General features: G+C 36.7%; 2 protein-coding genes across 3 annotated transcripts; both read right to left on the bottom strand.

Moving 5' to 3' along the window:
* Positions 1–510: 510 nt before the first annotated feature.
* On the bottom strand, positions 511–6,211 carry LOC125205643 (dihydrolipoyl dehydrogenase 2, chloroplastic-like). The gene is made up of 15 exons (XM_048104700.1): positions 5,743–6,211; positions 5,057–5,203; positions 4,764–4,898; positions 4,513–4,630; positions 4,264–4,388; positions 3,897–4,022; positions 3,721–3,801; positions 3,229–3,291; positions 3,066–3,140; positions 2,897–2,975; positions 2,724–2,824; positions 2,226–2,339; positions 1,749–1,862; positions 1,293–1,364; positions 511–827 (listed from the first exon to the last, which is right to left on the bottom strand). The coding sequence occupies exons 1-15, from the start codon at positions 6,064–6,066 to the stop codon at positions 780–782; spliced, it is 1,722 nt and encodes a 573-aa protein (XP_047960657.1). The 5' UTR covers positions 6,067–6,211; the 3' UTR covers positions 511–779.
* Positions 6,212–6,303: 92 nt separating this feature from the next.
* Positions 6,304–10,352, bottom strand: LOC125205644 (peptide chain release factor PrfB2, chloroplastic). 2 transcript variants are annotated; one of them, XM_048104702.1, is made up of 7 exons: positions 9,822–10,352; positions 9,434–9,562; positions 8,657–8,758; positions 7,600–7,737; positions 6,954–7,258; positions 6,691–6,844; positions 6,304–6,619 (listed from the first exon to the last, which is right to left on the bottom strand). In XM_048104702.1, the coding sequence occupies exons 1-7, from the start codon at positions 10,203–10,205 to the stop codon at positions 6,485–6,487; spliced, it is 1,347 nt and encodes a 448-aa protein (XP_047960659.1). In that variant the 5' UTR covers positions 10,206–10,352; the 3' UTR covers positions 6,304–6,484. The 2 variants fall into 2 exon arrangements, with proteins under 2 accessions (XP_047960659.1, XP_047960658.1); XM_048104701.1 differs by having other exon boundaries at positions 9,350–9,562; positions 9,822–10,351.
* Between the last annotated feature and the right edge of the window lie 2,409 nt (positions 10,353–12,761).

The raw sequence follows: 12,761 nt of genomic DNA, 5'->3' as shown, positions 1-12,761 counted from the left end.
TAAAGACTATTAAATCATAATTAATACCTCATTGACTTATAATACCCAATTAGCGATTGTGGCCGCGCAAGAGTTTGGCATACTAATAATATTGACCGAACACCACTAGCCATAGTATAGTCAGTTATAGTAGGGACATATTCTTAGTTTAGGAATGATATAATGAATGAAATAATAAATTTGAATAATGCAAATTTACATATATTAACCTTTTTTACATATGGAGCTATCGCAATTTCAAGCATTAAAAGCAACAAGTAGTTAATCCATTCGAAAAATTGAACTCTAATTAAGACTATATTAACTGATAGTTTTGTTGATGACTCTACAGAAGCGTCAATTTGTAAATATTGGCCTCTTAAAATATTTTATTATTTTGATTTTGATTTTGATTTTGATTTTGGACTAGTAGTCTTCAATCCCTCACCAACTGCATGACCAACCTAATTTTATATACAAAAGACTTTGAATAGAATTAAAACGGCAGAGTAAAAACATGAGAGGAAAATGTGCAACGGAATTTGAAAATTCCATACATTTTTACAACATAAATGGAATAAATTATATTATTTGACTGATAAACAAGATTTATTTCCAAGTTCAACAAATTCCTACAAGAAGCCACATATAAGAAAGTAAAAACGTCAGTATACAAATCCAAAAATTTGACCATCCTTCACACGAGCCAGTGCAGACTTCATCAAATAGAGAACAATTGCAATACTATGTAAGATGATCTGTTTCAGCAATTCCTCTCCATGACCAACAAACCTAGAAGCCTAAACAGGGACTGCCTTAGCAACTGTTTTAGGGGCAGTGAGTTTAACCTGCAGTTACAAACGCAAGTGGAAGTATGTTTATTCTCCGATGAAGATATTTGCAACAAGACTCTGACCCTCAACGAAGTTGTACCACGATTTATGGAAATTGGTATTTATTCTTTAAGCATAGTACTAGTATTATTTTAGAGGAGAGCATAAGTCATCTAATGTACCATTGAAAAATCAGAGGGGGTAGTTTATGTTTTTGCAAGTGCATGAGGAGCCTGACTTGTTAGCTAGAGCATTTTGCTAACCCCGCACAGAAAGAAGTAGAGATGCGTGCATGTGTTGGCCTAGCGGTACAGTGGTTGATGTCCGGACCAAAGGTCACGTGGCACAGCCTTTAAAATTAATATTTATTTGCCAATTAAAAAAAAGGAGAGATTTGCACAGGGTATGACCGTATACTTTAGCGAAGAGTGGTTAAAAGAGTTCTCCTGTTCAGAAATCTGTAAAGAACCAATGTGTTACCTTTGCTGATTTGAAGAGTTCGTCCAGCACTTCAGACAAGGTTGGATGTGCATGCACGGCAAATTTTATGTCCTGCAAAGTACATAGTACCAAGAGTACAAATAAACATATGAAACTACAGGCAGATTATTCTAATTGAACTCTTTGACCATAATTTAATTAGTTCTTGGTGTGGTAGGAAGCAAATAAACCTCATTGCAGAAAAAAGTAAATTAATTAAAGGCTCAGATACAATTAAATAATTGACAAAAAGTTACGGAATGAGGAGTCTGAAAATATAAGCAATAGTAAACTCTGCACAAAGCCATCGAATGCGTGAATTTTCTGTACATCATTTTATTCTTTTTTCTACTGTAAGACATTTTCTTGTTTTCCAGGCTACAGTTTGTGCAATTGGCATCTTACCTAGAAGGCTCTCTATAAAGTGTAGTAGATCGTATTTTATAGGTAATGTACCTGTATACGTGTTCCCATGGCGATGGCATTAGATGCCTCATGTATGAGATCTGCAGCATGTAATCCAAAAATGTGAACCCCAAGGATCTCGCCGTTGTCAGGCCTGTATATCAACTGTAAAGAACAATGGATTCAGTATGCAAACCTAGTACATTATATATATCATATCTAGAAGGACCAAAAGGAAATGTATTGTAAGGGGTTCAGAACTAGTAGCCAGGAGCCAAATAGGCAGCATTTTACCCTGAACTTCATGTGAAGTTCACAAACAAGTTTTTCAAATCAAACTCATAGAGGAGGATATGTTGTAAGCTAACGTTTTAAAGATTCTTCTAAAAAGTGTATCATCTAAGGGCAGTAACTGTGACATGTTGATCACTTTATCAACAAATTTTCAGAGCTTGGGTCATAAGAACCAATAGGGCAAACAATCAAATGAACTAAAACAGAAGCAACTTATTGCGAATTATGCATTACCTTGGCTATTCCTTCTCCTTCATTTTCAGCAAGAGCTTTGGTATTTGCTTTGAAACTTGTTTTGGCAATGCTTACTTCAAATCCTTCCTTCTCAGCCTTTTCTCTGGCTTGAGGCTGAAAGAGTTTTAAAGATTTAGCAGCAGAAATGAGAAAAGAAACTATCAATATTTGTTTTCTTATATAATATGCCAGAAAAGAATTATGTCAAAAATGCACTTCAATACACTCAGCAGAAAGAAATACTTTCTTTCTACAAAAAAAAAATCAAGTTTACATCTTATTTAGTTACCCGCTCTTCACAACAAAAGCCATCATGAAGCATGACGGAAATAGACTCGCAGCACCTTCCGAGTTAAAGAAACAAAAGGTACTGCTATTTTCTCATGTGAAGTGAAGCAAATATCTGAAATAGCCAAGCAGTATACTGCTATATTCTATAGGATAAGAAAATCAAGCAGCAAGCACTGATTAAAAGCAATTTGAGATGGAGAGACATACCTCAGTCAGTCCTACCATGCTGATTTCTGGATGGGTAAAGCAAGCTGCTGGAATGCTTAAATGGTTCAGGACATGGTCGTTTCCTGTAACTTGCTCAACAACTGAGACCAATTCCAGAGGTTACAAAATGATAGGCAAAATCAAACTGCTGAAGTTTCATATGAACTTCATACCAGATATTCCTTGTGCACTGGCTGCATGGGCAAGCATCATTTTCCCATTAGCATCTCCAATGCAATACAAATGAGGAACCTAACAAGCAGAACTTAGGGTGAGTAGAAGGCACAATGTAAATACTTCTGCACATAGAAAAGAGAAAGAAAAAGGAAACTGCACACTCACCAACTTCCCATTTGCATCAATAACTCTCATGCGCTCATCAACAGGGACAAATCCACGTTGTGTTTGAACATTAATCTGGATTTGGATGTAAATATATTTTACAAACATTAGTTTTCAAACATTAAAATTCAATTTTACAATGTCAATGGCCAGTTTCACTAACATTTTCCAAACCAAGCCCTTTTGTGAATGGGGCCCTTCCAGTCGCAATAAGTGCGGCATCTACCTGCAGTAAGTCATGAAACAGATTACACTCCAATTATAATTAGCAGTAGTAACAAAACAGATGGAGAAGACTATAATTGAACAGAGAGGCATTGACATACAGCTGCTATCACAGTCCACTTATATCAAGTGAGATAACAATCTATATGATTAAAAAGAGGGGGGAGGGTGTTTATTGTTACCACTTCAGATAATAAAACTTGCAATTTATGACATATCACATAGTATAATTTTTCTTCATATATATCTCTTTTCTCAGCTTAATATATAGTATTTTTTACAGAAGTTCATTATGAAAAATAGTCCAGCTTGCTCTGTAACATACGGCACTCTGGATTATATCCTAACTTTGCAATATCAAGTGCAGAGGTAAGAATTTGTATAGGTCTTTCATGCCTGATTTCCCTTGAGATAGATTTCTGAACATTACCTCCAGAGTTTCTTTTGGTTCCTTTGTCTTTGCATCAATGAGCTCTATTTGTACTGGCTTCCCATCCTTTGCAGGAGTGATCTGTAGACGGCATCGACATCATAAAACTTAGGATGGATGATAAAGTTATAATATTTTTCTGCACAAAATAAGTAGAAAAATTGACTGGTGGGCACCTTGCTAGCAAATACACCAGTGTAAGAGTCAATCTTGCGAGGATTAACGAGAACTCGTTGTGCTAATTTTCCAATCTCAGGATCAAATCCTGGCATGATTTGATCCAAAGCTTCAATGAAAGTAACCTGTGTAATGAGATCATCAACGGTCCTTACGCCATGTCATTTACCTTAAGAGTACATGTAAAAAGAGATTGATGGATAGGTCATTGCTTAGGCACAGTATATGACGAGCAATGGTGGTAAGGGAAGTAGGATTATCAAGAAGACGTAAAAAAGAGTCCACTTTCCTAGCCAAAAAAATTTCTAATAATGTTTATATAAATAGTCTAGATGCAAAATAGTAGGGAAAAATAAGCTATCACACCTCACTTCCAAGGGCAGTATACACATCACTGAACTCAAGTCCAATGTAGCCACTTCCAACAATAGCTATCCACTGTGGAACAGATTCCAATTTAAGCGCATGGTCACTGGTAATTACTGTCTTGCCTGCAGTCAATTGATACCAAGTATATAGTCAGCCTAAGAGGCTAAGATAAGTGAAACAGTAAAAATTCTGACGAAATTGGCTTGAAAATATAAGAGCAAAAATAAATAGCAGAAAAGCAGCTACCATCAACTTCAATTCCCTTGGGCACTAAAGGAACAGAACCGGTAGCTACTATTATGTCTTTTGCAGTTATAATCTTGTCCCCAGAATCTCCTTTCCCAAATTTCAACTTTTGTGGACCCTGAATATGGTTTGAGTTATGAGTATACATATATTAAATGTAGATTATAATATAGTTTCCATTAGTTATAAACTAAATTTTTTTTGTAAATCTATACAACTAGGATATCTTAGAACTGAAGACATGGACTCACCAAAATAGTACCAAAACCTGTCAATATATCGACACCAAGAGCTTTCATTGAGTTGGTCAAGTTGCTTCTGATCTTTGAGGCCAAATTATTTGCATGGTCAGCAACTTTCTGTCTGTCGTATCCAGCTGCTGCAACCTACCATATGACAAATTGATGATCAGTAAGTTCACGGAACATTATCCAGAAAGGAAAGAAAACCTTATCTTGTAACTGAACAGCAAAACTGCTATCTACAACTCTCGTGCTGCAGATTACACAAAATCAAAGGATTTCTTTACAAGAAAGAGAAATACCTGCAGACCAAAAGACTTCATATGTTGTTCATTTTGAAGCTCTCGCATGCGACCGCTGACAGCAAGAAGGGCTTTAGAAGGAACACAGCCTCTATTGACACATGTTCCTCCAACTACATCCCCTTCAATAATGGCAGTTTTCAAGCCCTGCAATTTATATAAGTTCAAGATGATTGTCCAATAAACAGGATATTACAGTAGCGTGGCATTGCCGTTATGATACAGATCACAAAAGAGATCATTGTAGTCAAGATGGCTAAGCTGGAAATGACTATAGATGCCTACTTAACAGAATCAAATAGGGCAATCAATCAAAAGAAAACACTTTGAACAAAAAACACAAAAAGTGGCAGAATTCCGATGGGAAGAAAACAATTTACAGTCGCTTTTTATAGTAATTGATGAAATAATAGTACTAAGGTAGGTAACATCGCTTTTAGCCATTAAACAGAGAAAGCTAGCCCTTATTAAGTTTATTGTATCTATTTTTTTAGCATTAGATCACAACCAACTTTGCAATGGAAATTATGTTGAAAATGTAAATTTCAAGATGGAGAAAGTAAAGTCTGTATTTATCAGTTGATCTCAAGCGACATTAGCAAATAGTATACTGAAATTAGGCAAAGCACAAAATAAGAAAAGGAAATCTGAAACAGAGCGCAACGATCGCAAACAACTAGCTTCACCTTCTCAACAGCATGAAGCGCGGCACCGTGGCCGCCAACTCCAGCTCCAATAATGACGAGATCGTAGTCGAAGCCGCTCGACGAGGGCGCGCCGTTGCCTTTCAAGGCCGCGAAAACGCCATTCAAATTGGAATGCTGGGAACGCGAATTGAAGCTCGCCAAGCGCAAGGACGTCGCAGCCGAGGAGGCGCCGGCGCCGAATGCCTCTCTACGAAGGCCGCAGAAGCGGAGCGAGCGCGGCGGCGAGGGACAGGTATCGTTTGTGGGAGAGGGTCGAGCGATCGGTGATTGAGAGGAGAGGGAGAGGGAAATGGCGGATTGCATTTTGGTGAAGGAGAAGTGTGCGTAGAGTGTGAAGGAGGGGTGGTTTTAACGCCAATGGAGATGGTGGAGGCGAGCTTTGGGAGGTCCGATGAGGGGTGGCGGAGTTTGCTAAGAAGTGCTGCTGTCTGTTTCAGTAATGTTTTTCAATCAATTGGTTCATCAATACAATACATTTAATTTATTTGTTTGATTTATGAATCCATAAATAAATTGAAGTTGAGATTATAATAACTAAAATTCAGATTGTAAATGTAAACTAGTATATAATTAGTCAAAAAATAAATCCATCCATTTACATCTCACCACATTATTCGGTTCAACCAAATCCAACTATATTTCCTAAAAGAGAGAGCATCACTTTTTCCACCTTTGGGTTAAGAGTTACAGTGTGCATGAAATGGAAGCAACAAAATCCCAATCAATCATCTTCAATATCTTTGTCCAAAGAGGAAGAGAGAAAGCTCAAGATGAATCCATCAACATCTCCTTGCAGGACGGAATCCGGATCAGAAACCTCGTACTCTGTCCGATGATCCTTCACCATTCTATAAGGCTGCCAAAAAGAAAGAAGACTGATCAGCAAGGGAGAGAGCAATTTAGTGAAGAAGATGTTGAGATGCATACATGGAGCACGTAAGACCGGATCTGGCTGCCGAAGTTTATATCAGTGAGTGACTGTGTGTGCTCTGCGTTTATCTGCGCTTGACGGACAATTTCAAGTTGGTCCAGCCGCGATTGGAGCACGGCCATTGCAGAAGCCTTGTTCTGGTGCTGAGACCTGCATTATCGGACATCATGTTTTTACCTTAAAATGGTATTGCATTTTGGAAAGGCAAAAAATTGACAATGTGTGCCTCTTATGAAAATGCACAAGGTTGCATCTGTACCTTTCGTTTTGACAAGAGGCGGTGACTCCGGTTGGGATATGAGTGATCCGTACAGCGCTGTCAGTTGTGTTAGCGTGCTGGCCCCCAGGGCCCCCGGATCGATACCGCTCAATGCGTAGGTCGGATTCGTTGATTTGGACATGGGAAAAATCGTCACCTAGGATTGGGATTACAGCTACGGAAGCGAAGGAGGTGTGCCTGCGCTTATTACTGTCGAACGGAGAGATGCGCACCAGACGATGTGCCCCGACTTCTGCTTTGGCATATCCATATGCATAACCACCGTCAACCTTGATTGTCGCTCTCTGAAAGTTGAGATTTGAGGAGACAAATGAAACAGGAAAAATTAGAATGATGTAATAACAATAAAGATTCAAGACTTCAAGTTCAAATTTTGTTGTAATGCATTATAAAGCACCATTGTTTTTCATGGAAGAGAACAGACATAACTGATAATGATGAAGCTCCATCACCTATTCAACAGATTTACCATGAAAACATTCTCGTGATCTATAAACAAAAGGGACAGAACAGATCAATGGTTTCCGGAGTACGGATATTTGAAGCATACATTACTTGCATACGTGCACGTCAAAGTTTATTGTTCAAGTTAGTATAAGGAGTTAAGACTTAAGAGCATGAACACCTTGATTCCTGCCAATTCGCCTGGGATTTCCTCGACAACAGTAACTCTAAAATGACGATTTTCAGCCCACCTTTTGTACATCTGCATGACCATTGAAGCCCAGTCCATGCTCTCAGTACCACCTGCTCCAGCTTGAACCTAGAGTTAGCACTAAGAGGCGTCAACATTTGGCTTCACTATGTATCAAAACAAATTTCCAGTATGAGACAAAGCAAAACAGGTTCCAAACCCAATGAAAAAGTAGTCCTTGCAAAGGGTAAATTTCGCAAACAATCACATAGTAATATGTTGGAGGCTCAACTGAAAATGCAGTAAAAGATGTAACTGGATTATCAATAAATATTATGCTACCTCAATCTTAAACCTTCTCTGTATCTTTCTCCTTTCTCCCTTTTTTCATGTATTCTCATGGCAGTATCCTAAGGCTACGGACTAGTTTCTTAAACAACATAACTATGGTTCTGTACTCTTTCAGAAAGCACTTCCATACCAACAAATTTTTTTGCTTGTTACTTTTGATAAATCTCTGAGTAACTTTGGCTATAACCAGAAATGCATGTCAAAACTCAATTTGAAAAGGTATAAGCTTTAGAAGCCTTAACTAAAGAGAAGACAGTGAAGGACAGAAAGAAGAAGACATGTAAAGCACAAACTGCCACAGGGGAGCCTGAAGGAACTGGAAAACAAACAGCAATATCAAACAAAAGTAAACAGGAAAACTGAAAGAGATAAAGGGAAAATATAAAATATAGGATCAATCATTTAATGCTTCAACAATGTGATTTCATGCTCATTTTTCCAATCCACGAAAACAAGTATGCTAGCTAAAGATTTTCCCTCAATGGATCATGTGAAGCAAGGGTGAATCATTGAAAATAAGCATTCACATCATTCTATTTTATATTCATCTATCATGAACTCATTCCATCCAAAGGAGTAAACTACCCTTAGAGGCTTAGACATGAATGATGATGCAAGGTTGGATGTCCTTAAAATATAAACTTGTCATGGCAAGTAAAGAAATCATAAATATAGTAAGAAAAACTGAAAAATTTACCTCTATGAAGCAAGGACATGGGTCATGTTCCCCAGCTAACAAAGCTTCAAGCTCCTTTTCTTTGAGATGCCTTCTTAGGACAAGTAGAGCATTCAAGGATTCCTGGAACAAATAGAACAAATGGATAGGTAAGGGCATGAAATCATTGATCAACAAGGTAAGGCACCCTTAAATTTTACTGGAACAGAACATATATTATATGCAAACAATAGAATTACTATCATAAGAAATGCATATTTTTATACTTTACTGGAGGGGAATGAAATTTAACCTATTGATTTCCTTTTATTTCATTGATTAGCCTTGACTAAGTGATATTTATGTTGCTTCCACCCCTCCGACAGCTTGAAATATGACTCCACAGGATAACAACTGATATCATGCAATATGCCCCTTCTCAAGCTCGGATGCATTATCCAAAGATTTTCCATAATGTATAAACGAACATTTCCATTCACACTTCAGGCACATTTCAAGGTGGAAAAAATCATCATATAGCACCTGCCCTCGGCATTCATTAATCATATGATAAACTTTAGTAATTAGGTTATCGGCAATGAAAGGAAAAATCCTAGAAGTTTCGTTAAAGGTCAAATAATTACTGCTATATTGTTTTATGTTAGAATAAAAGTAATGCAAAGCCATAAAGAAATATATAGTATGTGCCTATAAGGAGAAAAATTGAGTCCCCACTGATTCCAATTCTGCATCATTCTCCTCCCGAGCAAGCTTTATCATATCAACATGTTCAAAAAGCTCTTGCTCAAAAGCATTAACCTCTTTCATTTTTCCCATAACTGAGCCGTGCTCACGACTTATCTTTCCTGCATGAGAAGGATTATCCCACAAATCTGGCTCATCCAACTCTTTTGATAACACCTCCAGTTTGGATATCAATTTTTTCCACTGGCAAAATACAAAGTAAATCAAAGAATCAAATAGAAAATATCAGCACACAACCAATTACAGAGATAGAAATCAACAATCGCATAAATTACTTTGCAAACTCACGAATTCTTTATGCAAACATCAGATATTAATTTTACTCAATCACAACCAATCAAAATAACACCAACAGAAGTACCAATTAGATCTTTTAAAACTAAAATTCACAATCAATCATTGTGATCCAAAGATACGAAGCTGTTTCAAATCACAAACATACTCTTAGGCGCTTCTTGATAAGGTGAATGGACTGAGCAATGGCAGCCGCGTGACTCTTCCAATCGCTTTCGTTTTCATCATAAATCACCCAATTGTTTGCAATGATTCCTCCCACCGTCAGCCCGTCGGAAGTGGATGCTTCAGCAGCAGCCTGAGAGCTCAAGAATCGCATAAAATTTGATCCCCTCCATTTCGCATCAAATGAAGAAAAGAGCCCATTATATTTGTCGGATCCAATTGCAGAACGAGGAGCTGTATGATTGCAGGCGGGGCTAGAAGAATAGTAAGCTTGATGTTCAGAGACAGAATTCAATAAACAGCTCGGAATGATCGACCTATGAAGTCGGATTCTACGGCATAATCTTTTCTGTATCAAAGACCACATTTTTTCAGAACGGGATTAATGTGATTGATTCATAAACATTAATTTGGGTGTTCAATCGAGAATTAGTGTGAGGTTTTGACGAAGGGTTTAAGTTTCAAATTTTAGGAAATGCAGAACGGGGAAGGTAAAGAATACGACGCCGTTAAGGAAATTATACTCTCAATCCTTATTTTTTTCTCTCTACCTATTTTCATTTTTTAGATAAATTGTTAGGCCGCCATATAGTAATTAATAATTGAATAAGGAGGTAATAGAACGAAGATGAGAATCGGGTTTAGAATGAAATGACAGTTTTATTCAATTCTTGTGCAAAGAATATAAAGGGAAATAAACTGTTATTCCTTATTGATTTCATTCATTTTGCTTGGTATCTACTTGTACAAATTGTAATAATGGAATGAAAAATTGTGCTTGCATGTAAGTGGCTGTGGCACACAATAATTAAATACTCCGTAAATACACACACTAAGCACACAACCACACACTACACGGTGGACATTGCACACACTACATGCACTTGGTGTACGAGTGTACGTGTAATGTGTGTATTGCGAGTGTATGTGCAATGTGTATTGTATGTGTACTTTTTTTTTTAATAGGATCAAAACTGGTTCCTCATCTACATAGTATTAACTCGAACCCCTGGCCTATTGGTTAGAGGGAAAGTCTCTTATCAATTGAGTTGCGCTTTATTGTCAGTGTGTGTCTAGTGCGTCCAGTGTTTGGAAAAAAAAATTTATTTAAATTTTTATAATTAAGAATTTCATAGTATTTTTTTAATTTTAGTTTCTACTTTCTAACAGTTTAAGAGAAAGAGAGGATTTGACATAAAGTTATTGCAAAACTAAACTGAGGGTTACCCTAAACCCAAACTCTAAATTTCAGGTACTCAAGCTATGGGAAAATATCATATTTAATCCTAAAGAGAGAAATAGAGAAAATAGCATATCTAGTACCTAGATATTCTATTTTTATAAAAGTCTGAAAATGTCATTCATGTCTTGGGGGCATTTTTTGTGCAAATTTGTGATGAATAGTGAAAAAGTATAACAAATGTGATCACACTTTAGTCCAGAGTCTACCCATGATATTGTCAAAGTGTAGAGACTATTGGCATACAAAATGCAAAATTCAGGGACCATTTGCATCATTCACTCAAAAAATTAAAAAGAAAAAAAAGACATGAAAAATTGTGAAATAAATTATGGCTTAAAATGGGGCTGCCTTATTGCAGGTGTTGTGACTAAAATTAAAAATGTTGGCGCGCCAGGAAAAAAATGGGTTGTGTCTGATTTTCACTGCATGAGTGCCCTGATGGACAGAGGGAGTGTAACTAGGGGTGCTTAAACGGTTCTCCGGTTCTCGGTTAATCGGAATCGGAACTGGAACTGACCGGTTAATTCAGGAACCGGAACCGGATTTCCGGTTCCGGTTCCAGTACCGGTTCCAACTTTTTAATTAACACCGGTTTCGGTTCGGAACCGGAACCGACCGGTTCCTAACCGGGAACCGGATTATAATTCAATTTTATTTTTTTATAATTTAATATACTAAAAAATCTAATTTATTGAATTAATTTTGAATTAAAGTAAAATAGTATGAAACATTGAGTGGTTTTTAGATTTAAATGTTTAATCTGTGATACTTTGAATCTACAATTATTTCCCTAATCCATTTTTTATGAACTAACTACAATGAATAGAACATCATAAGTTTGTTTTTAGTTTTCAAAAGAACTTATACAAATACAATATCATTTCATATGATATATTTATTACAAATTTATGTAACAATTCATTTAACATACGATTTTAACATATTTGTGAATAATTTATTAAGTGTTCCGGTATAAACTCATTTTTAGTATTGGAAATTCCAATGAATACTATGTTTAGCCTAAAAAGGGAAAATGAAATTCAATTTTAAAACTCATTTTTTTAAAAAAAATTGCTAAAGTTTAGAACTCCTATTTTTGTATTAATAAAAAATTGCTAACATAAACTAGTCCGACCCGACCTACTACACTTGGCATCACTCTTATCCATATATGAATATTATTGTATTGTTGGTTTGTATTTTGTGTATTTATTTTAAATTTTAGGTATTATTTGTTATAATTATAGATGTTGGATTATTATTTTTTTAGTATTGAACTATTTAAAATTATAAATAAATTCAGATTAAAATTACACATCGGTTCCGGTTCGGAACCGGAATCGACCAGTTCTTAACCGGCCGATTCCAAACCGGAACCGATCGGTCCGGTTCCGGTTCTTGAATGTATGAAAATTTAAAACCGGTTAACCGGTCAACCGGTCCAGTTAGAACCGGAACCGGCCGAATAAGCAGGCCTAAGTGTAACAATTCACATATTTTGACATAACACTGCACATGCCTTTGTGCCATATTCATCGGAGAAGATACCGAGATGGTGATTATGAGGTGTTACCCGTTTAATCCTCTCTTCCACAGTTGCTGTCGATGGCAGCGCCTATATCAAGATCTCGAAACACTATTTCTATAACACAAAGTCACAAAAGTTCGTTTGAGGGATCG

This window comes from Salvia hispanica, chromosome 2 (genome assembly GCF_023119035.1).
Source record: "Salvia hispanica cultivar TCC Black 2014 chromosome 2, UniMelb_Shisp_WGS_1.0, whole genome shotgun sequence".
Classification (NCBI taxonomy): Eukaryota; Viridiplantae; Streptophyta; class Magnoliopsida; order Lamiales; family Lamiaceae; genus Salvia; species Salvia hispanica.
The sequence above is the reverse complement of the archived record's forward strand: the minus strand, read 5'-3'. Positions and strand labels throughout refer to the sequence as shown.

What these genes read in the sequence shown, in the direction of transcription:
- LOC125205644 (XM_048104701.1), bottom strand. Translation starts at nt 10,205, where the DNA reads ATGTGGTCTTTGATACAGAAAAGATTATGCCGTAGAATCCGACTTCAT. An exon ending in TTATCAAGAAGCGCCTAAGA is followed by an intron (nt 9,563 to 9,821) that starts GTATGTTTGTGA and finishes GTATTTTGCCAG; the next exon opens with TGGAAAAAATTGATATCCAA. An exon ending in GCGAATTGGCAGGAATCAAG is followed by an intron (nt 7,259 to 7,599) that starts GTGTTCATGCTC and finishes CTCAACTTTCAG; the next exon opens with AGAGCGACAATCAAGGTTGA.
- LOC125205643 (XM_048104700.1), bottom strand. Translation starts at nt 6,066, where the DNA reads ATGCAATCCGCCATTTCCCTCTCCCTCTCCTCTCAATCACCGATCGCT. An exon ending in CAAGGGAATTGAAGTTGATG is followed by an intron (nt 4,389 to 4,512) that starts GTAGCTGCTTTT and finishes AATTGACTGCAG; the next exon opens with GCAAGACAGTAATTACCAGT. An exon ending in TTGATGCAAATGGGAAGTTG is followed by an intron (nt 2,976 to 3,065) that starts GTGAGTGTGCAG and finishes TCTGCTTGTTAG; the next exon opens with GTTCCTCATTTGTATTGCAT.